The sequence below is a fragment of the Oncorhynchus mykiss genome, chromosome 15, assembly GCF_013265735.2.
Source record: "Oncorhynchus mykiss isolate Arlee chromosome 15, USDA_OmykA_1.1, whole genome shotgun sequence".
In the NCBI taxonomy this organism is placed as follows: domain Eukaryota; kingdom Metazoa; phylum Chordata; class Actinopteri; order Salmoniformes; family Salmonidae; genus Oncorhynchus; species Oncorhynchus mykiss.
Genome location: NC_048579.1, coordinates 67,385,803 through 67,411,812, shown reverse-complemented (window position 1 = coordinate 67,411,812; position 26,010 = coordinate 67,385,803). Strand labels below are relative to the sequence as shown.

General features: G+C 44.4%; 1 protein-coding gene across 6 annotated transcripts; it reads right to left on the bottom strand.

The window, feature by feature from the left end:
* LOC110499835 (alpha-N-acetylneuraminide alpha-2,8-sialyltransferase) lies at nt 1-26,010 on the bottom strand. Of its 6 annotated transcripts, none has more exons than XM_036945048.1 (7): nt 25,191-26,010; nt 23,854-23,998; nt 7,595-7,704; nt 6,801-6,893; nt 2,984-4,735; nt 996-2,945; nt 1-923 (listed from the first exon to the last, which is right to left on the bottom strand). In XM_036945048.1, the coding sequence occupies exons 1-5, from the start codon at nt 25,367-25,369 to the stop codon at nt 4,255-4,257; spliced, it is 1,008 nt and encodes a 335-aa protein (XP_036800943.1). In that variant the 5' UTR covers nt 25,370-26,010; the 3' UTR covers nt 1-923; nt 996-2,945; nt 2,984-4,254. The 6 variants fall into 6 exon arrangements, with proteins under 6 accessions (XP_036800943.1, XP_036800942.1, XP_036800945.1 ...); XM_036945047.1 differs by having other exon boundaries at nt 996-3,379; nt 3,624-4,735; XM_036945050.1 differs by having other exon boundaries at nt 996-3,721; nt 3,760-4,735.

Here is a 26,010-nt window from a genome sequence, read left to right as displayed (position 1 = left end):
GTGATTCAATATTATCCCCTTCTTTATTGGATACCAGTGTTTACCTCTTATTTGGATGCAATGATTTTCTTGGCATAGTCCAGGTGGCACATAAAACACATTTCAGTCCTTCATTTTGACTTCCTGTATTCGAACATGCTCAGGCAGGGTACTCTCGCCAAAAACAGCATTGAGCTGACGTAAGGTGATTGACACAAGGTTTGAATACACATTAACAGTTTAATAATGTAAAAACCTCACTGCTTTTTTTCCTTTCCAAAGTATTTTTCCAAAACAAATTCAAGGCAAAGCAAAGAAAACACATTTATATCTATTGTCCAAATGAACCTGGTAATGGCATACACTAAAAACACATCTAAATATACGTAGGAAAGATTCAAAGTAGCACTGTGCAGAAGCCCTCGTTAACTAGACGTCATCTTATTCATGACACAGTAAGTAGGATTCGCTCACACACACTGTGTAGCTGAGAACGTCACATTGTGTTTGCATTACGTCACAATTCAACCCCAGAGTAGGCTAATATAGACTGAGTACCAGTATTGTTAGCTAACATTCCACTCCTTGCCACTTCTGTCCTTTGGCAAATGACTGGTACCCATACTAAGGCTAAAAGGGATTGCCAGCAAAACCGATATTGAGGTACAATTTGCGCTATTTATTTTGGGGCATAATCAACCCAATATGGCGCTTCACAAAATAATGGACAGAATGAGTTTGAAAGTCAGAACCCCAAAACACATACAGAGTCACAGTCATGCTTACTGCAAATGACACAGTGAAATATTTCTCATTCACAATACTGGGCAGAGGAACCAGACGGTGAGAACACTTTATTTGGATAACATGTCAACTAACTATCTAGTAAGCCTTACCCTAGCCCTAACCTTTACCCTAGCCCTAACCTTTACCCTAGCCCTAACCTTTACCCTGGCCCTAACCTTTACCCTAGCCCTAACCTTTACCCTAGCCCTAACCTTTACCCTAGCCCTAACCTTTACCCTAACCTTAGCAATCAGTTGCTTCTCAACAGATAGTTTGTTGATAGTAAGTAAGACCATCTACAGATGGACTATCCAGACTATCCAAATAAAGTGGGCCCGAAGGTGCAAATACGTGTCATCAATTTAATCACATTCGTTTTTAAAAATGATCAACAGTTCAATTCCTGGTTGGAAGAGAGCACAAGTTTTCAAGACTGGCAATGAAGAGACTTTAAACAGGTTTGGTTTAACATTAACTGACTTGGTCCAACAACAACCAGCTCAATCTAAGACTCTGGACTTGTTACCTTAGTCAAATGGTTTTCATATAGAGGTCAAGGGGGTCATTTTGACTTGGTACTGTCAGAAATGGTACCCTATTCCAGATGTAGTGCACCCTATGGGTTATGGTCACAAGTAATACACTACATAGGGATTAGGGTGCCATTTCAGATGCACACTTGAAATACTTCAAACATTCAAATGGCTCAAATAATTCATACTACTGTATTACCACCTCCCGATATGATCCTCTCTACTGTAGTACTATATTATTCTGTGATGTCGCAGTGTCACATTGTGATTGTGGAAATCAGCTTCAAAAGGGGCACAAGGGAAAATGTCATTCTAAAGACAGCATACAGTAATGTCTAGCATTTCCCTTTGCCTTGGTGAATTCTGAAGGCACAAAAACCTTTCATTATACAGTAGATATGGGTTTGAAGAAACCTCATAATTCACATGATCTGTTCTGTACCTGTAGGTTAGTCCAAACGTTGTTTAAATGTTGTTTCAGTGTTGGTGCTAGACTCCGTGCATGACCCATGCAGACCTAGATTGGCCCATGACATGATTTGGTACTGGTCACATTTGCACAACCAAAATATCAATGACAGTAACAACATTTAAACGTATCATAACAAAATTCAAGACAGGAGTCCATGTAAAACCTAAAGGGCCAGCCCTCTTCCACTGTCTCAACTGTTTGGTGATGATGACAGAAGGACAGAAGAACTAGCACCTACTACACATCATATGTTCATTCCCTTGTATGTGTATACGGATCAGGGTTGGAGTCAATTCCATTTCAATTGGAATATCAGTTTACTTCCTGAATTGACCGAGTTTAAATGGAATTGATCCCAATAATCCCTGTTACAGGATCCCATAATCCCTGTTATGAATGACATAAAAAAAACACCTAGAAATAAATGCAGGACAGCAAAGTTCAGGTCACTGACCTGACATTCAGACGCACACTGATGATGGTGAGGACGATGACGATGGTGATGAAGAAGAGTATGAATGTTCAAGTTCAATGTGAACAGGTGTCCGGCACCTGAACAGAAACATGCCGTGTTGTCATCACTCAGTCAAGAGTGAAAGATATGGTAGCTTGTCAATGGAGTGTGTTTGTAAGTGGACCATACCAATAAGCACTCGTAGCGTGAACGGGGGGTGAACCTTCAAGGCCACAACCTCTCGATGAACACACACAGATGAGGTCATGATTTGTAAAGCTCACATCTTTTTCTCTGCAGTGGATTTTTGTGAAAAGATTTAAATACATACTCAGCTCTCAATCGTAACATTACTAAATCAACGTAGAACATCAACCTATATAAAATGAAAAACATGTATAATTAAAGTCATGATTAACAAATATAAATAACATACAGATATTTATCAAACACTGCAATGTTCTTGACTTCCCTTTTAGTGAACAGGGATCTGTTCAGCTTGGCTGTAAAATGGAACATTCTAGGAGCTCGATATCGTGCTTCACTCTCCTTTTCTATTGGATCCTACTTTGAACCTCAATGCTGATTGGTTGCTTAAGATGTCCGTGAAGGGTTGTTGTTCAAGACAAAAAATAACAAACTCCTTCGAACGAGCAAGGTACCAAGACATCTTTCAGTCTCCCTTTTAGTCTGCTCTCATACAAGCCTAGTACCAGGACACCTTGGTACCAGGACACTCATAGTCTAGTACCAGGACACCTTGGTACCAGGACACTCATAGCCTAGTACCAGGACACCTAGGTACCAGGACACTCATAGCCTAGTACCAGGACATCTAGGTACCAGGACACTCATAGTCTAGTACCAGGACATCTAGGTACCAGGACACTCATAGTCTAGTACCAGGACACCTTGGTACCAGGACACTCATAGCCTAGTACCAGGACATCTAGGTACCAGGACACGCATAGCCTAGTACCAGGACACCTAGGTACCAGGACACTCATAGCCTAGTACCAGGACACCTAGGTACCAGGACACTCATAGCCTAGTACCAGGACACCTAGGTACCAGGACACTCATAGCCTAGTACCAGGACATCTAGGTACCAGGACACTCATAGCCTAGTACCAGGACACCTAGGTACCAGGACACCTTGGTACCAGGACACTCATAGTCTAGTACCAGGACACCTTGGTACCAGGACACTCATAGTCTAGTACCAGGACACCTTGGTACCAGGATACTCATAGCCTAGTACCAGGACACCTAGGTACCAGGACACTCATAGCCTAGTACCAGGACATCTAGGTACCAGGACACTCATAGTCTAGTACCAGGACATCTAGGTACCAGGACACCCATAGCCTAGTACCAGGACACCTAGGTACCAGGACACTCATAGCCTAGTACCAGGACATCTAGGTACCAGGACACTCATAGCCTAGTACCAGGACACCTAGGTACCAGGACACTCATAGCCTAGTACCAGGACATCTAGGTACCAGGACACCCATAGCCTAGTACCAGGAGACCTAGGTACCAGGACATCTTGCTTCCTCCTTTCCTTTTTCCTTCTGTGTTTCTAGTCTTTCAGTCTGTTCTCTTAAGACTTCTATGAAAACCTCTTGGTTAGGATTGTTCCTTCTGTCTCTGTTTAACAAAGACTCAGTGGGGGCATTGGGCCCAGCTGCTCCCTATGTCACATTGAGTAGTCAAAACACAAAGAATCCTCCAGCCCCAGCTGAGACCGTTAGTAGACCTCCTCTCTGCACTCACGCACACACACACACAAACACACACGCACGCACACAAACACACACATAGTGAGAGTGGATGGAGGACAGGATAGAGAGAGGGGGTGTGTGGGGGCTTTCTCGGCTGGGTGGGTAACCATGGGTTACATTCTCATGCTAATGGTGAAGAAAGAGGTGGTAGTTTGCGGGTGGTTTGCTGGGGACGATCGCAGGGGGCTGGTGGGTTGTAAGCGAAAGGAAGGGAAGATTTATTAGGGGAGGGTCCCTTGAGTCTTATATAGCCCCTTCCCGAGGTGGGCAGTGTCCCACCCTCATACGCAGTGTGCCGCTCTTGTGCAACTGCCAGAGCTGGACAAACTCCTCAGGCATGGCGTGGAACCCGCTGAACGGCAGCACGTTATCGTAGTAGTGGTGGCTGACGGGCTGCTCGTCGAGCCCAACGCTGAATGGCCAGAAGCCGTAGGCCGTCACCTCCTCACACAGCCCCAGCGCCAGGCTGACCAGGAAGAGGCCTGTGGACAGGCGCTTGGCATGCACTCCGCGACCCTTCCAGAACTTTCCCACGGTCCTGAGAAACTCGGGGTTGGCAAACAGCATGGTGAGGTTGGACGAGGTGTCGGCAAGGGCGTAGTGTGCCCGCAGGGAGGGGTCGGTGCCCGGCTTCATGGAGAAGGCTGGCATGTAAATGTAGCTGGAGCCGTAGGCCTTCATGCTCTCCACAAAGCTTTTCCGCGACCAAAGAAGGTTCTGAAACCTGAGTAGGGAGAGAGAGAGATAGAGATGAGAATGTGTGAGTACCATAGAAATAGAACCTATAGAATGGACAGCCCCAGTCAACGTTCCATGACAGTGGACCGGAGGTCATATTGGTGTACCCATGAGTGTACAGCTAAAGCTACAATATGTACGTTTTTGGTAGACCTGATCAAATTCACATAGAAATGTGTTATAGATCTGTAATTCTCATTGAAAGCAAGTCTAAGAAGCGGAAGACAAGCTCTATGTGCCCTATTTCTATACTTTCCATTCTTAAGTTTAGTTTTTGCATCTTTTTCTTTTGGTTTAGTGCACCAGCTTCAAACAGCTGAAAATACAATATTTTTGGTAATTTAAATAATATTTATTTCACAGTGGTTTAGATGGTACAATGATTCTCTACACAATGACTTGTTTTGTCACAAACTGAAATTAGGCCAAACTATTAGAACATTTACACATTCGAACATTTTACCACCAGGAAATGGTGGAGCGACATCTGCATTGCTATGGTCAGAGGGGGCTTTCCCTGTTGTAGTCATTATATTTCTACGGTAACTACCACTTGCTGTTTATCCATGCAAATGTTGCCTTTGGAATTCTAAACTCTATGCCAGTAGAGCCACGTGGATGTACAGACACACACACACACACACACACACACACACACTATGGTCACAGAGGGTGATTGTTTTGGTAAATCTATTTGATCTGGTCATGCATTCCAGGCTAAATCTACTGTGGATGTCATGTGAAATGGGTTCTGGAAGTATCTATAGAGTTCTGATAGAATTGGCGTCCTCATTCCATGGGTATTTATGGACTATGGTATTATGGATATGTGCTCTCGGGATATGTCATACTGTATGTGTTGTTCATAATCTAGCCGGTTTATAGGTGTCGGTGTAGTTGCTTGTGGAGGCGGGGATTCAATTGTACTGCATTGCATTTCGAATCAACCCAAATGTAAACAATATACAGTACAGCCTACCTGCCCTCACCGTGATTGAGCTTCAAAATATCAACAAAATGTCTTGAGGACAAGAGTGAGGTTGTGCCAACATCCAATGATAATGTCACGAGATGTCAATCTTTAAATGCACAGAGATGAGATGATGGGAAGCAGCAGGGGGTGTGTTGGCAACAACGTGGTTCAGAAACACACTGAGAGGAAACGCATTGCTGAAAATGGGAACACATTTCAGCAGCACAGAGTAGCATTCTAAACAGACACAAAGAGGCTCTGTTCAAACACACACACACACAAACTTGTTCTTATCTCCTTGTGGGGACCTAAAATGTATGTCCATTCATAAAACCTAAACCTAACCCTTAACCCTAACCCCAATTCTTACCCAAATTGTTACCCTAACCCTAAACTTAACCCCTAAGCTTAAAATAGTCCCCATGAGGGAGAATATTCCTTGTTGTACTATCCTTGTGGGGGCCATTTGGGGATTTCAGGTCCCCACAACGATAGAAGAACAAGACCACACACACACACACACGTTTTGGCTCTGGATCATGGCTCCTCTATAAAACACCAATCTGGAGGAGGGAAGCTGCTGCTAGGACAAGACAACAGACAAAGCTCTTAGGATGTAACATCTGGAACTGACAGTAGACATCATGAGAGGGAGAAAGAAAGGGAGAGGGAGAGAATATAGAGAGGGAGAGAAGACAGAGAGGGAGAGAAGACAGAGACCTTGGTAGGAGAGAAAGCAGTAGAGAAAGAGAGAGGGAGAGATCGCAGGAGAGAATAAGAGAGGGAGAGATCGCAGGAGAGAATAAGAGTGGGAGAGAGAGCTGGAGAGGAGAGATGGTAGGAGAGAAAGAGAGAGGGAAAGAGAAAGGGAAAGAGAGAGAGATAACTGGAGAGGAGAGATAGCAGGAGAGAATAAGAGAGTGAGAGAGATAGGGCGGGGAGAGAATGGGAAACAGAGTAGTAGAGAGAAAGGATGGAGAGAAAGAGGGAGAGGACTGAAAAGGAGAAGACTTGGATGCTGTCCCACACACCCATACATTTCACAGTCAACAGCAGTTTTGAAAGGAAAGGAGTGTACCTCTTCTCAATGATGCTGGGGTTGGCTGTCACCAGGTTGGTTCTGGTCCCCACATCCTCAACATACTCCCTAGACAGTGGTGGAAGGTTGCACCTAGATACGAAAAACACAAGTACACATGTGTATTAATATACTGATAGTGACTTTACAGTGTCCATAAATCTTTCACTATTTGACAACTTGGTCAGGATTGCAGATAGTGGTTATTCATGTTTTGCTTTCAGAATGGAATTAGCTTTTAGCTTTTTGTCTTGCCTTTTCTTAACCATTTAATGTTAACACATTGTGATACTAAAGTTGTAACAAAATTATAACTTAGAAAATAGTTTTATCTGCATTGAATGAACACAACATTTCTCTAGTGCAAACTTCCAGTCAGGCAGCCAGTGAGCCTATAGGCTTTGGATGGAGTTGGAGCTCCAAAGTTATTATTTCAGTCTTGCCTTTCCCAGTTTCAAGCCTGGTTTAAGCCTGGTTTAAGCCAGCCAGGCATGCCTGAGATGGGGGGGACAACAGTGATCCAAAGTAGAACTAGTCTAGTCAACTAAATCAGACCCTCTGTTGTTAGTTCTCAAGGCTCCAGAGCCAAACTGACTTAATCTGCCCCCTTCAAAACCCAGGCATTTCTTATGACACCTCTCTCTCTCTCTCTCTCTCCCTCTCTCTCAGATATGACACCTGTTCTCATTAATTCTGATGGCTGATGTTCTTTGGCTGCTCTTTCTGGCCCCGGCGAGCGCAGGATGGCCAAATCATATTTGGACGGGCACTGGAGCGAACAGCCCCTCTCTTACCGCATGACAAAGTCAGCCTGGTCAATGTCCTTCCCACAGCCGCTGTGCTTCAGGACCCCTCCATTGCCCACCACTGAACACTTTTTGAGGGGACGCTGAAGAGGTGTCTCCTGGTAAACAAGAGGGAAGTGAGTGTCATGAAGTGGGTAAACATACACACGTACACACACACATCCTGAAGTGGACTGGCCTGAAACGTTTGTGAACAATCAAAGACAACGGTAACGACAAGTCAAATGAGGTGAGAGGGATAGATAGGGCTGCTGCAACGACCATATTACCATCACACCGGCAGTCACGAGTCATGAAGGCAGTCAAATTCCACGTGACCGTTTAGTCATGGTAATTAGGCTTCTCCAAGCTTTGATGCTGCTGATGGTCATTATTAGCCTACCAGACTTACTAACTGCCTGGTACTCAGCACTCTATTGTCCCTCTAATCACTCTGACATCAAATGTAATCGAAAATCGAATCAAACACTTAATGAGAGTCCGTCATTGTAAATAATATTTTTTTCTTAACTGACGTGCCTAGTTAAATAAAGGTTAAATAAAAAGTCCATGAGCTCATGTTGCGCAACATTTCTTTCGGCTATGCAATTGCGTGAGAAAACAGAGTGATGGCCTCTATTAAAAAGAGGAGGATCCCATCAGCTTTCTGTAGGCTAGGCCTACTATATTTATTTCTCAACTTTCCTAATATTAAGCACATTGCTTCTCTCTACAACAGGAAGCCTCCCAAGTGGCGCAGAGGTCTAAGGCACTGCATTGCAGTGCTTGAGGCATCACTACAGACCCGTGTTCAATCCCGGGCTGTGTCGCAGCCCAGCATCGTTAGGGGAGGGTTTGGCCGGCTGGGATATAATTGTCCCATCACACTCTTGCAAATCCTTGTGGCGGGCAGGGCGCATGCACGTTGACTTCGGTCGCCAGTTGTACGGTGTTTCCTCCGACACTTGCGGCTGGCTTTCGGTTTAAGTGAGCAGTGTGTCAAGAAGCAGTGCTGCTTGGCAAGGTTATGTTTCGGAGGGCGCATGGCTCTCGACCTTCGCCTCTTCCAAATCCATACGGGAGTTGCAGCGATGGGACATTGCGAAAAAGGGGGTTAAAATTTACCCAAAAAATGTGTATAGCCTACCTGGCTGGCATGAAAATGAACCATGCTATTTAACGGCTGCAGGGGCAGTATTGAGTAGCTTGGAAGCTCGGAAGTTTGGGGAAGAGGTGCCCAGAGTAAACGGCCTGCTCCTCAGTCTCATATGCATATTATTATTAGTATTGGATAGCAATCTGAAGTTTCTAAAACTGTTTGAATGATGTCTGTGAGTATAACAGAACTCATTTGGCAGGCAAATACCTGAGAAGAAATCCAAACAGGAAGTGAGAAATCTGAGGTTGGTCGATTTTCAGCTCAGGCCCTATTGAATTCACAGTGGGACATGAATGAAGTTGTACTTCCTAAGGCTTCCACTAGATGTCAACAGTCTTTAGAAACTTTAATGTGGCTTCTACTGTGTTGTGGGACTGAATAAGAGCTGAATGAGTCAGGTTACTGGCAGAGAGCCATTTCCTGGTCATGCGCATTCCACATGATATCGACCTGCTCCTCTAAACACAAAGGAATTCTCCGGTTGGAACTTTATTGAAGATTTATGATAAAAACATCCTAATGATTGATTCTATACTTAGTTTGAAGTGTGTCTTCGACCTGTAATATAACTTTTTGAAGTTTTTGTCCGAAGTAATGCTCGACCTGCACTAGCGTTTGGATAATTTAATTATGAGATTTCTGTTGTTTTTAATTTGGCGCCCTGCACTTTCACTGGCTGTTGTCATATCATCCCGTTAACGGGATTGCAGCCCTAAGAAGTTTTTAAGTGTATAGATGATATGTATTTTCCCCGCTGCCCCTGTTTGGAGACAGGTGCATGATAATGGTCCATTCTAAATCAAAATACATTTCACACATATTATTTAGTATATGTAAAGACAAGATTAAATCAAGAATAGTCTGATGGGTGACAATATTAGCCTATCACTTGTGAATGATATATTATCACTTGTGAATGATGCCCAGCATAAGAAACAAACTTTTTGTTAAAAAAAAGTGATCATAGTCGCACACCTCGTGTAGCCTAGCTCTTGGGCCTATATGTGAGTATCACAACTAAAGTGGCCAAATAACTTCTTAAAATGAAGCACATTAATCCGGTTTGCAAGGGGTGTCGAGCCTAACTGGCATACATAAGCAGCGAGTGAGTTTGAAGTTTGGGGAAGATAATTTTCACCATTAAAATACACCAAATATAATAAAATAATTAAATGCATAATCACATTTGCGGGCACTTTTGATAATGGTGTTTTCCGCTAATGGAACTTTTATGCTTATATCCTACTACCATGTGTGAATAACGTTCTGATCTGTTTGGTCAACCATATTGCGTGAAAACGTTTTTTTTTATGCTAGTGGTTGTATTAATTTGGGATCTATCGCATCCCACAACCGTCCCAGACTATGTTTGGAATATTTCTTTCTCACACAGAATAGGTCGAATTTTGTACTATGAGGGATAGTAGATTGACATAGGCTAATGCTTTTGCTGTTTGTTAGGCCTACTCATCTTGTTGGCAGACGAAAAGTAAATGTGAACAGTTCTTCCAATATCTTCAATATGGACCTTGGAATTGGATAAGGACTCGGGCAATTGCGCCCCAGATATTTCTGTCTTCACTTGTAACCTGTGAGAAACACTCGATCACGTGATAGAGAGCAATGTGCGTGAGAGGTGCTTTGGAGCGCGCAGCACTCAGGGGGAAGGACACAACGCAGCACTCAGGGGGAAGGGCACAACGCAACACTCAGGGGGAAGGACACAACGCAGCACTCAGGGGGAAGGGCACAACGCAACACTCAGGGGGAAGGGCACAACGCAGCACTCACGGGAAGGACACAACGCAGCACTCAGGGGGAAGGGCACAACGCAGCACTCAGGGGGAAGGGCACAATGCAGCACTCAGGGGGAAGGGCACAACGCAGCACTCCGTGCCAAGAGCACAGCAGCCACTGGCCGCAAAAGGCATGGACTTTTTTAGGGTGCATTATGACACATTTGTGACCACACAAAGGGGATGCCGCTGTGAAATTCGAGGCATTATCAAGTGTTTGTCAAATTGTGAAAGAGAAACTGATAAAGTGTGTGCAACCTGAGCAAAAAACATGCCTTTCAAGTCGCATCATGCAGCCTTACAATGTATTAAAAATAAAAATCAAAACATATAGCCCAACGTTTGTAGAACAATTTACATGAATAACTCTAAATGAAGCATATAGGATACCTATTTCTATGTTAACCGCTCAACACAGAATAGCCGCATGTGCAACACTCAAATCGTTGGGAGAAAATATCCTTCCTACTTTATTCAGCTTTGTTCAATTGTATTCTTCATACTATAAAATAATATAAAATAATTGTAAATAATGGAATTTTAAGCAAATCTGGTCTGCTAAATGAACTAATGTAGCCCACAGCCAAATGGCATATCCAGATCAGGACCTAACATAAGGACAACTCAGAATATGCTATTCTGTTCTTCTGAAATAGTCTACATTTTCTTCATTTAATGCTTCTTTAGACCTGTCTAAAATAAATCATGGATTTATTGTGAATGAAAAAGTCAAGGGGTCTGAATAGTTTCTGAATGTACTGTAAATGTTGACTACTTTCCTAAAAAAGTATAAAGCAATAAATGTCTGCTCACAGTTTGCTACAGACAGACAGCAAACATTGAGTGGACAGAGGACATTCACTTATTTTCCATTGCTATAATATTTTGAGCAGTTCTTATGATGAGTTAAATTTGGATGCATGTAAAGTAAATAAACATATGCACTTTATACATTTAGAACGTACTAGGAATGTGAACTAAAAGTCCTGGGAAGATTCCCAGACGGAGAGCTGGGTACTTACTCTCTTCTCAACCTCCATTACAGGCCGACCATAAGGGCCTAAGCATGGCCAGTGTTGGCCAGTGAATGGGGTGTCTATGGGTGCCTCTTGAGGCAAATCCTTTCTATTCGTTTGGCCTGTTGCTGTGAGTCTGCGCCCTGCTTGAGCCGGTGCCAGCGATGAACAGAGTCCTGAGAGAAACAAATGCTCTCATTATTCCCTTTGGAGTGGAGGACTAGACCCCCTCATCCTCCTATTTCTCTACCCCCCCCCCCCCCCCCCCCTCTGTGTTCCCCCCAGGGTGTCTGGTGAACCATGAAAGGGGCTGAGCCAGCTAGTGGAGAACAATGGCCAGCTCACAGTTCTGGGAACATATCACTCCATATCATTGTAACACATGTGATCCAAACATTAGTTATATTTGTATTATATCTCACTGAGAGAAGTATTATGAGATGAGAGTAGGGCTAGCACAAGCCAAAACACAGGCCAAAACACAGGCCAAAACACAAGCCAAAACACAAGCCAAAACACAGGCCAAAACAAAGGCCAAAACACGGGCCAAAACAAAGGCCAAAACACAGACCAACACACAGACCAACACACAGACCAACACACAGACCAAAACACAGACCAACGCACAGACCAACGCACGGGCCAACGCACAGACCAACACACAGACCAACACACAGACCAAAACACAGACCAACACACAGACCAACACACAGACCAAAACACAGACCAACACACAGACCAAGACGGTTAAAAAAAAAAACAGGCCATACTTTAAAAAACAACACATTTTTAACCAAACAAATGAGAGGATGAGAGATGATGAGCACTACTGACCAGGGCAGAAGCGATCACAGCCTAAAAGCCTAAAAGCCCTTTCTATGTGATCAAAGCTAACAAAGCTTCTCCATTAATCAGCCAACTCCTAAATGACACATTCCTCCAATGGACGGTGATGCCAACGCTTCACTGCGTGGTCAGAAGGGCTCTGTTTTGCTGTGCCCATGAGCTTGGTGGCACTGCCAGTTCTGGTCAGGCATGGCTCGCTCTCTATGCCCAGACCTGCAATTAGTGCTCCGCCTGAGACAGAAAAGTTAGTCCTACTCATGACAACCCAAGTGTGTGTGTCCATGTCAAAAGAGAGAGAGAGAGAGAGAGAGAGAGAGAGAGAGAGAGAGAGAGAGAGAGAGAGAGAGAGAGAGAGAGAGAGAGAGATCGCTCAACAGAGAGGGTTTATGAGTTTATAACATTCATGCACAGGGAAAAAGTAGGCAAATAGTGTATGAATACTTGAGTGTGTGTGTGTGAGTGAGTGAGTGGGTGAGTATGTGAGTGTTTGCCTCCTCTTCCCTGCTTCAGGCTCTATTTTTGTCAGGCAGTGATTATACAGTGCTGTCTAGAGCTGTCCTTGTGTATAATGTGTGTGTGGGTGAGTAGCCACTGGTGGTTAGGACGTGGGAGGATAGGGTACACAAACACGCACTTGACACACACTCACTCACATGCTCTGCAAACACAGCACACAGATCTCACAGGACTTACACGCCAGCGCACAGTGACACGCACACACACTCTCTGGATCCCTCTCTCTCCACGTCAAGTCAAGAGGATTGCTGTAACGTCAATGCCTCAGTCATAAACAGGTACATTAGATGGTGTCAAGGCAACCTTTACTAGTAGGGAGACTGACACACACCCACACACAATAAAAGCCCCTCTCCCCGACCGGAAGAAAGCATGGCTCCCACCCCTTTCCATCCCACCTAGCAACCGAGGTTGCTTACCAGTCCCCCTCCCACCCACCCATCCCCTGAGTCTCCCCTTACATTCCTCCCAATCCCCCACAACGACCAGAGACCCCACCCCCCCATACCACCAACTTTTATCCTAAATCAAATGACATGTTTGTTGACTTCACATTGAATTGACGTTAGTTTACATCTCAACCAAATGTATATCAAAACTAGACGTTTGTCACGCCCTGACCTGAGATATCTCGGTTTTCTTTATATTTTGGTTAGGTCAGGGTGTGACTAGGGTGGGTACGCTAGTTTTTGTATTGTCTAGGGTTTTTTGTATGTCTAGGGTTTTTGTAGGTCTAGGTGATGTGTATGTCTATGGTGGCCTGATATGGTTCCCAATTAGAGGCAGCTGTTTATCATTGTCTCTGATTGGGGTCATATTTAGGTAGCCATTTCCCTTTGGTGTTTTTCAGATCTTGTCTATGTGTAGTTGCCTGTCAGCACTCATTTGCATAGCTTCACGTGTCATTTTGTTATTTTGGTTAGTTTGTTCAGTGTTCATTCTTATAATAATAAAGAATGTACGCATACGACGCTGTGCCTTGGTCCGATTCATACGACGCTGTGCCTTGGTCCGATTCATACGACACTGTGCCTTGGTCCGATTCATACGACGCTGTGCCTTGGTCCGATTCATACGACGCTGTGCCTTGGTCCGATTCATACCACGCTGTGCCTTGGTTCGATTCATACAACGCTGTGCCTTGGTCCGATTCATACCACGCTGTGCCTTGGTCCGATTCATACCACGCTGTGCCTTGGTCCGATTCATACGAAGCTGTGCCTTGGTCCGATTCATACGACGCTGTGCCTTGGTCCGATTCATACGACGCTGTGCCTTGGTCCGATTCATACGACGCTGTGCCTTGGTCCGATTCATACCACGCTGTGCCTTGGTTCGATTCATACGACGCTGTGCCTTGGTCCGATTCATACCACGCTGTGCCTTGGTCCGATTCATACGACACTGTGCCTTGGTCCGATTCATACGACGCTGTGCCTTGGTCCGATTCATACGACGCTGTGCCTTGGTCCGATTCATACCACGCTGTGCCTTGGTCCGATTCATACGACGCTGTGCCTTGGTCCGATTCATACGACGCTGTGCCTTGGTCCGATTCATACGACGCTGTGCCTTGGTCCGATTCATACGACACTGTGCCTTGGTCCGATTCATACGACTCTGTGCCTTGGTCCGATTCATACGACGCTGTGCCTTGGTCCGATTCATACCACGCTGTGCCTTGGTCCGATTCATACGACACTGTGCCTTGGTCCGATTCATACGACGCTGTGCCTTGGTCCGATTCATACGACGCTGTGCCTTGGTCCGATTCATAAGACGCTGTGCCTTGGTCCGATTCATACGACGCTGTGCCTTGGTCCGATTCATACGACGCTGTGCCTTGGTCCGATTCATACCACGCTGTGCCTTGGTCCGATTCATACCACGCTGTGCCTTGGTCCGATTCATACGACGCTGTGCCTTGGTCTGATTCATACGACGCTGTGCCTTGGTCCGATTCATACGACGCTGTGCCTTGGTCCGATTCATACGACGCTGTGCCTTGGTCCGATTCATACGACGCTGTGCCTTGGTCCGATTCATACGACGCTGTGCCTTGGTCCGATTCATACCACGCTGTGCCTTGGTCCGATTCATACCACGCTGTGCCTTGGTCCGATTCATACGACGCTGTGCCTTGGTCCGATTCATACGATGCTGTGCCTTGGTCCGATTCATACGATGCTGTGCCTTGGTCCGATTCATACGACGCTGTGCCTTGGTCCGATTCATACGACGCTGTGCCTTGGTCCGATTCATACAATGCTGTGCCTTGGTCCGATTCATACGACTCTGTGCCTTGGTCCGATTCATACGACGCTGTGCCTTGGTCCGATTCATACGACGCTGTGCCTTGATCCGATTCATACCACGCTGTGCCTTGGTCCGATTCATACGACCCTGTGCCTTGGTCCGATTCATACGACGCTGTGCCTTGGTCCGATTCATACAACGCTGTGCCTTGGTCCGATTCATACGACGCTGTGCCTTGGTCCGATTCATACGACGCTGTGCCTTGGTCCGATTCATACGACGCTGTGCCTTGGTCCGATTCATACGACGCTGTGCCTTGGTCCGATTCATACGACGCTGTGCCTTGGTCCGATTCATACGACGCTGTGCCTTGGTCCGATTCATACGACGCTGTGCCTTGGTCCGATTCATACCACGCTGTGCCTTGGTCCGATTCATACCACGCTGTGCCTTGGTCCGATTCATACGACGCTGTGCCTTGGTCCGATTCATACCACGCTGTGCCTTGGTCCGATTCATACGACGCTGTGCCTTGGTCTGATTCATACGACGCTGTGCCTTGGTCTGATTCATACAACGCTGTGCCTTGGTCCGATTCATACAACGCTGTGCCTTGGTCCGATTCATACCACGCTGTGCCTTGGTCCGATTCATACGACGCTGTGCCTTGGTCCGATTCATACCACGCTGTGCCTTGGTCCGATTCATACGACGCTGTGCCTTGGTCCGATTCATACCACGCTGTGCCTTGGTCTGATTCATACAACGCTGTGCCTTGGTCTGATTCATACGACGCTGTGCCTTGGTCCGATTCATACGACGCTGTGCCTTGGTCCGATTCATACGACGCTGTGCCTTGGTCCGATTCATACGACGCTGTGCCTTGGTCCGATTCATACGACGCTGTGCCTTGGTCCGATTCATACGACGCTGTGCCTTGGTCCGATTCATACCACGCTGTGCCTTGGTCCGATTCATACGACGCTGTGCCTTGGTCCGATTCATACGACGCTGTGCCTTGGTCCGATTCATACAACGCTGTGCCTTGGTCCGATTCATACGACGCTGTGCCTTGGTCCGATTCATACCACGCTGTGCCTTGGTCCGATTCATACGACGAACGTGACAACGTTGAGATGACGTTCATGTCCAGTGGGTAGCCATGGAGAAAAAGATAAATGAGTGATCACCATGACCCCAAATAGGTTCAGCAGAGCTCAATCAGGAGTGTGTGGGGGGAGATACAGAGAGAAAGAGAGAGGAGGGGGAGAGGGGGTTGAGGAAGAGAAGGGGAGATGGAGAACATTAGGGTGTGAGAGACAGAGAGAGATTTTTTTTAAGGATGGCATATCTGAGCGAATGAGAGAGGAGTGGGAGCAAGAGAGGGATAGAGCGAGGAACAAAAGAGAACGCAAGTAACTGACTCTATCCCTTTTTAGGGAACTGAAAACAATGTAGAAGGAATTCAAAATATCTTCACATCTTCCTATATGGTAACATTTGTAACCCAATATGTATTAAGAAACTTTGTGTTTGAGTTGATTCCCTACTTCCTCTCCTCTTCTGTCTGTGGACTTGGTGTAGATAACGAACCATGACCTTATGGCACAAATTACACACACACTTCACCTCCTCTTCACACTTCAACCCAAAAAGGGTTCTCCTATGGGGACTTCTGAAGAACCCTTTTGGAACCCTTTTCTCTAAGAGTGTAGCATTGAGTCACATGAATGTACAGTACATATATGTGTAATGAATGAATATCCTAGGCTGTAGATTGTTGTTTTTCTGGAAATGTCTTTTTGGTTATGTACAGTGCCTTGCGAAGGTATTCGGCCCCCTTGAACTTTGCGACCTTTTGCCACATTTCAGGCTTCAAACATAAAGATATAAAACTGTATTTTTTTGTGAAGAATCAACAACAAGTGGGACACAATCATGAAGTGGAACGACATTTATTGGATATTTCAAACTTTGTTAACAAATCAAAAACTGAAAAATTGGGCGTGCAAAATTATTCAGCCCCCTTAAATTAATACTTTGTAGCGCCACCTTTTGCTGCGATTACAGCTGTAAGTCGCTTGGGGTATGTCTCTATCAGTTTTGCACATCGAGAGACTGACATTTTTTCCCATTCCTCCTTGCAAAACAGCTCGAGCTCAGTGAGGTTGGATGGAGAGCATTTGTGAACAGCAGTTTTCAGTTCTTTCCACAGATTCTCGATTGGATTCAGGTCTGGACTTTGACTTGGCCATTCTAACACCTGGATATGTTAATTTTTGAACCATTCCATTGTAGATTTTGCTTTATGTTTTGGATCATTGTCTTGTTGGAAGACAAATCTCCGTCCCAGTCTCAGGTCTTTTGCAGACTCCATCAGGTTTTCTTCCAGAATGGTCCTGTATTTGGCTCCATCCATCTTCCCATCAATTTTAACCATCTTCCCTGTCCCTGCTGAAGAAAAGCAGGCCCAAACCATGATGCTGCCACCACCATGTTTGACAGTGGGGATGGTGTGTTCAGCTGTGTTGCTTTTACGCCAAACATAACGTTTTGCATTGTTGCCAAAAAGTTCAATTTTGGTTTCATCTGACCAGAGCACCTTCTTCCACATGTTTGGTGTGTCTCCCAGGTGGCTTGTGGCAAACTTTAAACGACACTTTTTATGGATATCTTTAAGAAATGGCTTTCTTCTTGCCACTCTTCCATAAAGGCCAGATTTGTGCAATATACGACTGATTGTTGTCCTATGGACAGAGTCTCCCACCTCAGCTGTAGATCTCTGCAGTTCATCCAGAGTGATCATGGGCCTCTTGGCTGCGTCTCTGATCAGTCTTCTCCTTGTATGAGCTGAAAGTTTAGAGGGACGGCCAGGTCTTGGTAGATTTGCAGTGGTCTGATACTCCTTCCATTTCAATATTATCACTTGCACAGTGCTCCTTGGGATGTTTAAAGCTTGGGAAATATTTTTGTATCCAAATCCGGCTTTAAACTTCTTCACAACAGTATCTCGGACCTGCCTGGTGTGTTCCTTGTTCTTCATGATGCTCTCTGCGCTTTTAACGGACCTCTGAGACTATCACAGTGCAGGTGCATTTATACGGAGACTTGATTACACACAGGTGGATTGTATTTATCATCATTAGTCATTTAGGTCAACATTGGATCATTCAGAGATCCTCACTGAACTTCTGGAGAGAGTTTGCTGCACTGAAAGTAAAGGGGCTGAATAATTTTGCACGCCCAATTTTTCAGTTTTTGATCTGTTAAAAAAGTTTGAAATATCCAATAAATGTCGTTCCCCTTCATGATTTTGTCCCACTTGTTGTTGATTCTTCACAAAAAAATACAGTTTTATATCTTTATGTTTGAAGCCTGAAATGTGGCAAAAGGTCGCAAAGTTCAAGGGGGCCGAATACTTTCGCAAGGCACTGTAGCTAAAATGCTGCCGTTTCTCTCTCCCTCTGCAGTGGAATTGTTTTCTCTCTATTCCTCCTTATCTTCTCCCACTCAAAATACAGCACACACACATACAATCACACAAGACACACCACACACACATCCAGACACTTGCCTTAACACACACACACCTACACCCCCCTCTACAGATACACACACATTGTCCCTACCTAGAATAACAACAACAGTTGTCTTGTCACACTAGTGTTTTCTCAGGGCTAGGTAGTAGTGGGCAAGCAGGCCATGCATCAACAGTCCTGGGGGCTGGGACGCACAGTAGCTTTTTCCACCTCTCCTTGAAACCATTAACACCTGCAACGGGGGGGGGGGGGGGGGGGGGGTCATACTGCATGTTCTGCTCTGAGTAACAAGGGATGGTCTGTTGTTAGTAACCAGAGGGACAGATACAAATGAAAGAGGAAGAGTCCAACATTTCTTTCATTATTACTCTCAATGTTCTGCTTAGAACACACACACACACAGACACACGCACACACACACACAGACACATGCACACACACAGACACACACCACCTGGCAAAAAACATGTAGGCCTATACAGGCTAATGGATATATCTGATGAGGGCCACAATTTGACAACCCATCTGTGTTTTTCTCCACATTTTGAGGACTGAATATCTCCGGTTATCTGATCCAATCTCCAATGAGGGTTTTCACATCCTCCTTTATGTCCTCTCTGTCATGATGAAGTGGCATCCATCTCGAATCCCACAGCTTGCATTCAGGGTGTCATATTCCCATGTTCCCCGGGGCTCGTGACCTATGACAAATCATTTCCTAACAGCACAATCTGTTCCCTTCTTTAGTCTCTAGATAGATGAAGCATTTTTAAGTTTCCTATACCCTTCTGAGTAATTTAGGGGGTATCTCAATCATCTAAAATAGATTCCTCTACCGTGTCTCCACTCCTTCAACTAAACAGATTTTCACCTCTCGACTCTTTTCAGACCAGTGCAGATTGAAGGAGAGGAGACAAGGAGAGGAAACCACAGACTATTGACATTTCCCCCTTACTGGTTTACTGTTACACTAGGTTGATGACCTTGAATAAGGCCTGTGTGTCTATGTACACTGATGACTCAACAGTATACACGTCGGCTATGACAGTAAAATAAATAACTGACCCCCATAGAGCTCCAGTCAGTTTTACAATGGGTTAACTAGCGATAGGCTGGTGATCAGTATCTTTTCGGACAAATCACTCGCTCAACCCTAAACCTCATCTAGATCTATTTTTGAAAAAAATGTGTCAATTGAGCAAGTTGAGGAGACTAAACTGCTGGATGTAACCCTAGATAGCAAGCTGTCATGGTCAAAACATATAGACTCAATGGTTGCTGAAATGAGAAGAGGTCTGTGGTTGTGCTTTCTGGACATCTCAGTGGACCAGACAGGTCCTAGTTCTGTCGCATCTGGACTCATTTAGTTAGTTATTTTTACTGAACCTTTATTGAACTAGTCAAGTCAAGTAAGAACTAATTCTTATTTACAATGACGGCCTACCAAGAGGCAAACGGCCTGCTGCGGTGACTACTGCCCAGTTATGTGGTCATGTGCGGCGAAGAGTGGGGTACAGTGGGGCAAAAAAGTATTTCGTCAGCCACCAATTGTGCAAGCTCTCCCACTTAAAAAGATAAGAGAGGCCTGTAATTTTCATCATAGGTACACTTCAACTATGACAGACAAAATGAGAAAAAAAATCGAGAAAATCACATTGTAGGATTTTTAATGAATTTATTAGCAAATTATGGTGGAAAATAAGTATTTGGTCAATAACAAAAGTTTATCTCAATACTTTGTTATATACCCTTTGTTGGCAATGACAGAGGTCAAACGTTTTCTGTAAGTCTTCACAAAGTTTTCACACACTGTTGCTGGTATTTTGGCCCATTCCTCCATGCAGATCTCCTCTAGAGCAGTGATGTTTTGGGGCTGGGCAACACAGACTTTCAACAACTCAGCATTCTTTGTCCTCCAAACACGACGAGTTGAGTTTTTACCAAAAGGTTCTATTTTGGTTTCATCTGACCATATGACATTCTCCCAATCTTCTTCTGGATCATCCAAATGCTCTCTAGCAAACTTCAGACGGGCCTGGACATGTACTGGCTTAAGCAGGGGGACACGTCTGGCACTGCAGGATTTGAGTCCCTGGCGGCGTAGTGTGTTACTGATGGTAGGCTTTGTTACTTTGGTCCCAGCTCTCTGCAGGTCATTCACTAGGTCCCCCCCGTGTGGTTCTGGGATTTTTGCTCACCGTTCTTGTGATCATTTTGACCCCATGGGGTGAGATCTTGCGTGGAGCCCCAGATCGAGGGAGATTATCAGTGGTATTGTATGTCTTCCATTTCCTAATAATTGCTCCCACAGTTGATTTCTTCAAACTAATCTGCTTACCTATTGCAGATTCAGCCTTCCCAGCCTGGTGCAGGTCTACAATTTTGTTTCTGGTGTCCTTTGACAGCTCTTTGGTCTTGGCCATAGTGGAGTTTGGAGTGTGACTGTTTGAAGTTGTGGACAGGTGTCTTTTATACTGATAACAAGTTCAAACAGGTGCCATTAATACAGGTAACGAGTGGAGGACAGAGGAAGAAAGAAAGAAGAAGAAGAAGAAGAAGTTACAGGTCTGTGAGAGCCAGAAATCTTGCTTGTTTGTAGGTGACCAAATACTTATTTTCCACCATAATTTGCAAATAAATTCATAAAAAATTCTACAATGTGATTTTCTGGATTTTTTTTCTCATTTAGTCTGTCATAGTTGAAGTGTACCTATGATGATAATTACAGGCCTCTCTCATCTTTTTAAGTGGGAGAACTTGCACAATTGGTGGCTGACTAAATACTTTTTTACCCCACTGTAAGTCAATAGCAGTTGGTCCAGAACAAAGCAGCAGGTATCTCACTTAGATGTACACAGAGAGTGAATGTCAGTAACATGCATGTCAGTCTCTCCTGGCTCAGAGTTGAGGAGAGATTGACTGCATCACGATTGGTCTTTATGTGATGTGTTGATGTGTTTGTCGGTAGCAAACTGTCTGTTCAAGCAGTTGTCACACAGTTCGGACACTCATCGGTACAACACAATACATGCAATCTGAGGTTTTCACAGTCCCCAGGTCCAGTACAGAGGCTGGGAAACACCGTATTAAATATAGACATGACGACATGGAACTCTCTGCCACCCCAGGTAACTCAAGCTAGCATAAAAACGTATAAAAGAACACCTTACGGAACAACGAGGAGTGTGAAGAGACAGCCATTTTTATATATTTTGTATTGTATTATGTATTGTATTATGTAGGAAGGGCTTATAGGGCAGGAGCCATCTCCTGCTTCTGAAGCGTGAGGCAGAGGCAGGAGATGATGCAGTATTATGTAATGTTATGTAGTATTATGTAGTGTTATGTAGTATTATGTAGTGTATGTAGTATTATGTAATGCTATACAGTGTTATGTAGTTTTATGCAGTATTATGTAGTGTTATGTAGTATTATGTAGTGTTATGCAGTGTTATGTAGTTTTATGTAGTATTATGTAGTGTTATGTAGTTTTATGTAGTATTATGTATATTATGCAGTGTTATGTAGTTTTATGTAGTATTATGTATATGATGTATATTATGTATTTTGTTTGGACCCAAGGATGAGTTATTTATTTAATGTATTTATTGTGACTTGCAGGTCTGATGTGGCCCATGAGCCAGATTTCATACCACAATGTATGAAATGTATGGTATGTGGTTATAAAGGGTTTACTTTTAATTATGATTTATTTGATTTATTAGGATCCTCAATTAAAAAGTGTAAATAAATAAATGTAATGTAATAACTAATAATAATAGGGGATCCTAATATATAAATAAATAATAATTCAAAGTAAACCCTTTATGACCACATACTATACATGTCATAAGGCCTTCAGTTATGGCCTAGTTCTCCTCAGCCTTCAGTTATGGCCTAGTTCTCCTCAGCCTTCAGTTATGGCCTAGTTCTCCTCAGCCTTTAGTTATGGCCTAGTTCTCCTCAGCCTTCAGTTATGGCCTAGTCCTCCTCAGCCTTCAGTTATGGCCTAGTTCTCCTCAGCCTTCAGTTATGGCCTAGTTCTCCTCAGCCTTCAGTTATGGCCTAGTTCTCCTCAGCCTTCAGTTATGGCCTAGTTCTCCTCAGCCTTCAGTTATGGCCTAGTTCTCTTCAGCCTTCAGTTATGGCCTAGTTCTCCTCAGCCTTCAGTTATGGCCTAGTTGGGTTATTGGGTAAGCATTAGAATAAGCCGCCTCAACATTTGCAGCCATAGGTGGTAATATCTCTGTAGGAGCTGATCTGTCATCAGTATTGTGAAAAAATTATAATGTTAAGGAAAGATTTGAATGGAGAAAGCTGATCCGAGAGCAGCGCTCCCTTTATTTAGATCTTATCAGTATCAATCGACACATGCTCCAACGACGCCCTTAGCAACCGTTCTCTCTGAGTGGTGTTTTAGGAAACGCATGTTACATCTTCGTCCGTTGCAGGAAAGATGCATCGTTAAAACACTCGTTAGCCATCGCTATCAGGAAGCCGGGCCCTTTTCAGTTGTGCTGAAATGTAGGTAAGGTGACAGACATTACTAACACTGATCTGAATAAAAGGCATTGAAAGTCACATCAATTTCTAAGCACTAGAAGCACTCCAGTTAGTTAGGTTATCGACGTGTCACATGTTTTACAGTGTATGTTGCAAAGGTTAGACTCACTCCTCAGTTCAACGTGTATATTGTTCACTTAGTGTTTTAGTGAGATTGTAATGATGTTATCTTGGAGACCTGTGAAAAGGGTGATAGCGTGGGGATTTCACCGTTGAGCTTGGGTGAAAGGGAAGGTGGTGAAAAACTCATTAAGTTGTTACATATTTATGGCCATCATTGTGAAGCAAGTTACTGTAGAGGACCTGCCCTTGTTAAAATCTTAAAAGAGTGTTGACCATTAACACAGACTATGGTTGGTGTGTTTTTATTGGGGTCAGGGGGTTTGGAGTTCAATTCCACATATGGACAATGCACAAATTCTCTACACTACCATCAGTGACCATGCAAGTGTGATCACAGACACAAACACATACAAACACACACACAAATATATTATTGTGTTTTTAGGTGTGTTAGAGTTGGGCTGGAACAAAAGCCTGTACACTGCTGGCCTCCAGGACCAGAGTAGAGGCCTACCTGCACAAAGAGAGAGTAGGTCTCATTGTTGACTGTGTGTGAGTGGTAAAACTCTCCATCGTACCACAGGACCTTCCCCATAGGTGAATTCTGCTTGGTCACCGCAAACATTCTCCTTGGGTCACAGCACTCTGAAAGCAGCTTCCTGTAACGAGAGAGGAAGTAGGATGATGTTGTATCTCAACACTGATCTAATGTCAATTTAGGGTGTCATCACTTATGTGTGAGTTTGGGATTTGGGGAGGGTAAGCTGAACCAAGATCTGTGGTAAATATGGGAAACGTTTAACCCTGAGCTATAAATAGACAGTCAAAATGAGAAGAGAATTTGTCATTGAGTGACACTCAGACAGTGTATAAATTGAGACGGTCTCTTGATCTGAATTATAGTTACCAGTCCGGGACTCTGGGCCACATGTAATTTGAGCATTCTCTATTGATTAAATAAACACTCATTGCGGAGTGGGCACTGTCAACTATAATTCAGATCATGAGACAACTGTCTCAATTGATACAGTGTCCAAGTGTCATGCATGCTATTTTAACACAATGACACATTCATACATGCTTCATAAATCCTGTCTGCATCGACAGTAGGCCTACTGTGGGGGAGCCTGAGTAGTGGAAATGCATTTGGAATAAATTAGGAGTCTGCACAGATATGATAAATAATATCATCTTCAGTCCAACTGTGGGCGTCAATTGGCGAATTTGAAGCGTGGAAGTGTGGAAATGGAAAATGGAAAAAGGCTGGTTGTTGATGGTTACTTTGTCCTAGATTCAGCACCATCAATTCAGTTGCATTTCTGTCGTTTCCATGGACACACACACACAGCTTCGAATTGGGGGGCAACCTTTTCAACTCCAAACGTGCTGAACCATAGCGATCCTATTCAATTATTCTAATTCCCTCTTGCACCATCATAAAACGCGTCTCTGTGCCTTTCCGTGCAGGTGCCACGTTCTGCGCATTTCCCTAATCTGCTTTCCTCAGTGCATTAGCCTACGAATCCCGTCATATTCTCGTGAGAATGCGACTAGATACAACAAATGGGCCTACCATACCGTAACTGTTGTGCCCTGGAAATTCATCTTGATCGTGATAGATTTTCTTTTCACCATTTCCATTCCTCTTTTTCCATTTAATAAACATTATTATTATAATTAGCCTATGTATTGTCTTGTTATGTGCATAAATAGACTGTAGGAGATGTTAGGCTACTTGGACACAATCATGTAATAATGTTCTGCTATATTGTAGAATGTTAATATTGCTATGAATTATTTATGAGGGCCAAATCGCATAGGCCTAATGTTTTGAAATGAGTGAAAACCCACCTGAACAGATCGATGTCCGTCTGGTTCCTCTGCCATACTTGTCCCTGCCGCAGCACTTCATCAACTATCTCCTTGTCGCTCCGGAGTCTGTACACTGGGAAAATGTAGAGCCAGCATAACACGAGCACACAGAGAACGGCCCACACCGACAGCTTGCTCCGGTGGCATCTCACCAACATCGTTACAGCTTGTGGTTCACGAATCACAACCGGCCTACTCAAGCCAATCTAGTATGGTGGAAAAAACGCAAGCTGGCCCTCTCCGTTAGCTATGTATGATAGGTTTTATGGAGATGGCATCCTTTCTCATCCAGAAGCCTCGGAGTCTCAATGGAAATGCGGGTTTGTAATTCTTCCTGCTAGTGCAAGCATCGAATTCCTTAGTTTAGCTCCCAAACTGCCGGTTTTGTTATAAACGCTTGGTCATGTTTTGTAGTATGAAGGGATCCGCTATCCATGCGCCATCTCGGCCGGCGGTAAGCTAGCGGGCTTCGCTCTCTGCAGCGGCGGGTTGCTGGAATCCACCAGACTCGTCTTGGTGCATCACTGACCCCGCATGCATCACCTAGATGTCCGCCGCTCTCTCCCTACACAACAGCGGTCTTGTGTGAAATCCCTGTCCGGTTCCCATCGCCCTTTGTGGTCACTTATTTTGGTACATCCAACCCGAATGGACCATGCTACCCCTTCCTCATCTCCTCTCTCCTTGTCCTGCTGGATCTTCTTGGAAACCTTGCAAGTGTACTGGGCAAAATCCATTGAATCTCTTTCTTTCTCTCCCCCTCTTTAACTACCATAGTTCTACATCCCTCCAACCTAGA

Coding starts and splice junctions, on each gene's coding strand:
- LOC110499835 (XM_036945046.1), bottom strand. CDS start 25,369: ATGTTGGTGAGATGCCACCGGAGCAAGCTGTCGGTGTGGGCCGTTCTC. Junction 6,894..7,594: donor CAGGCTGACTTTGTCATGCG/GTAAGAGAGGGG, acceptor TTTCGTATCTAG/GTGCAACCTTCCACCACTGT. Junction 4,736..6,800: donor CCCAGCATCATTGAGAAGAG/GTACACTCCTTT, acceptor CTCCCTACTCAG/GTTTCAGAACCTTCTTTGGT.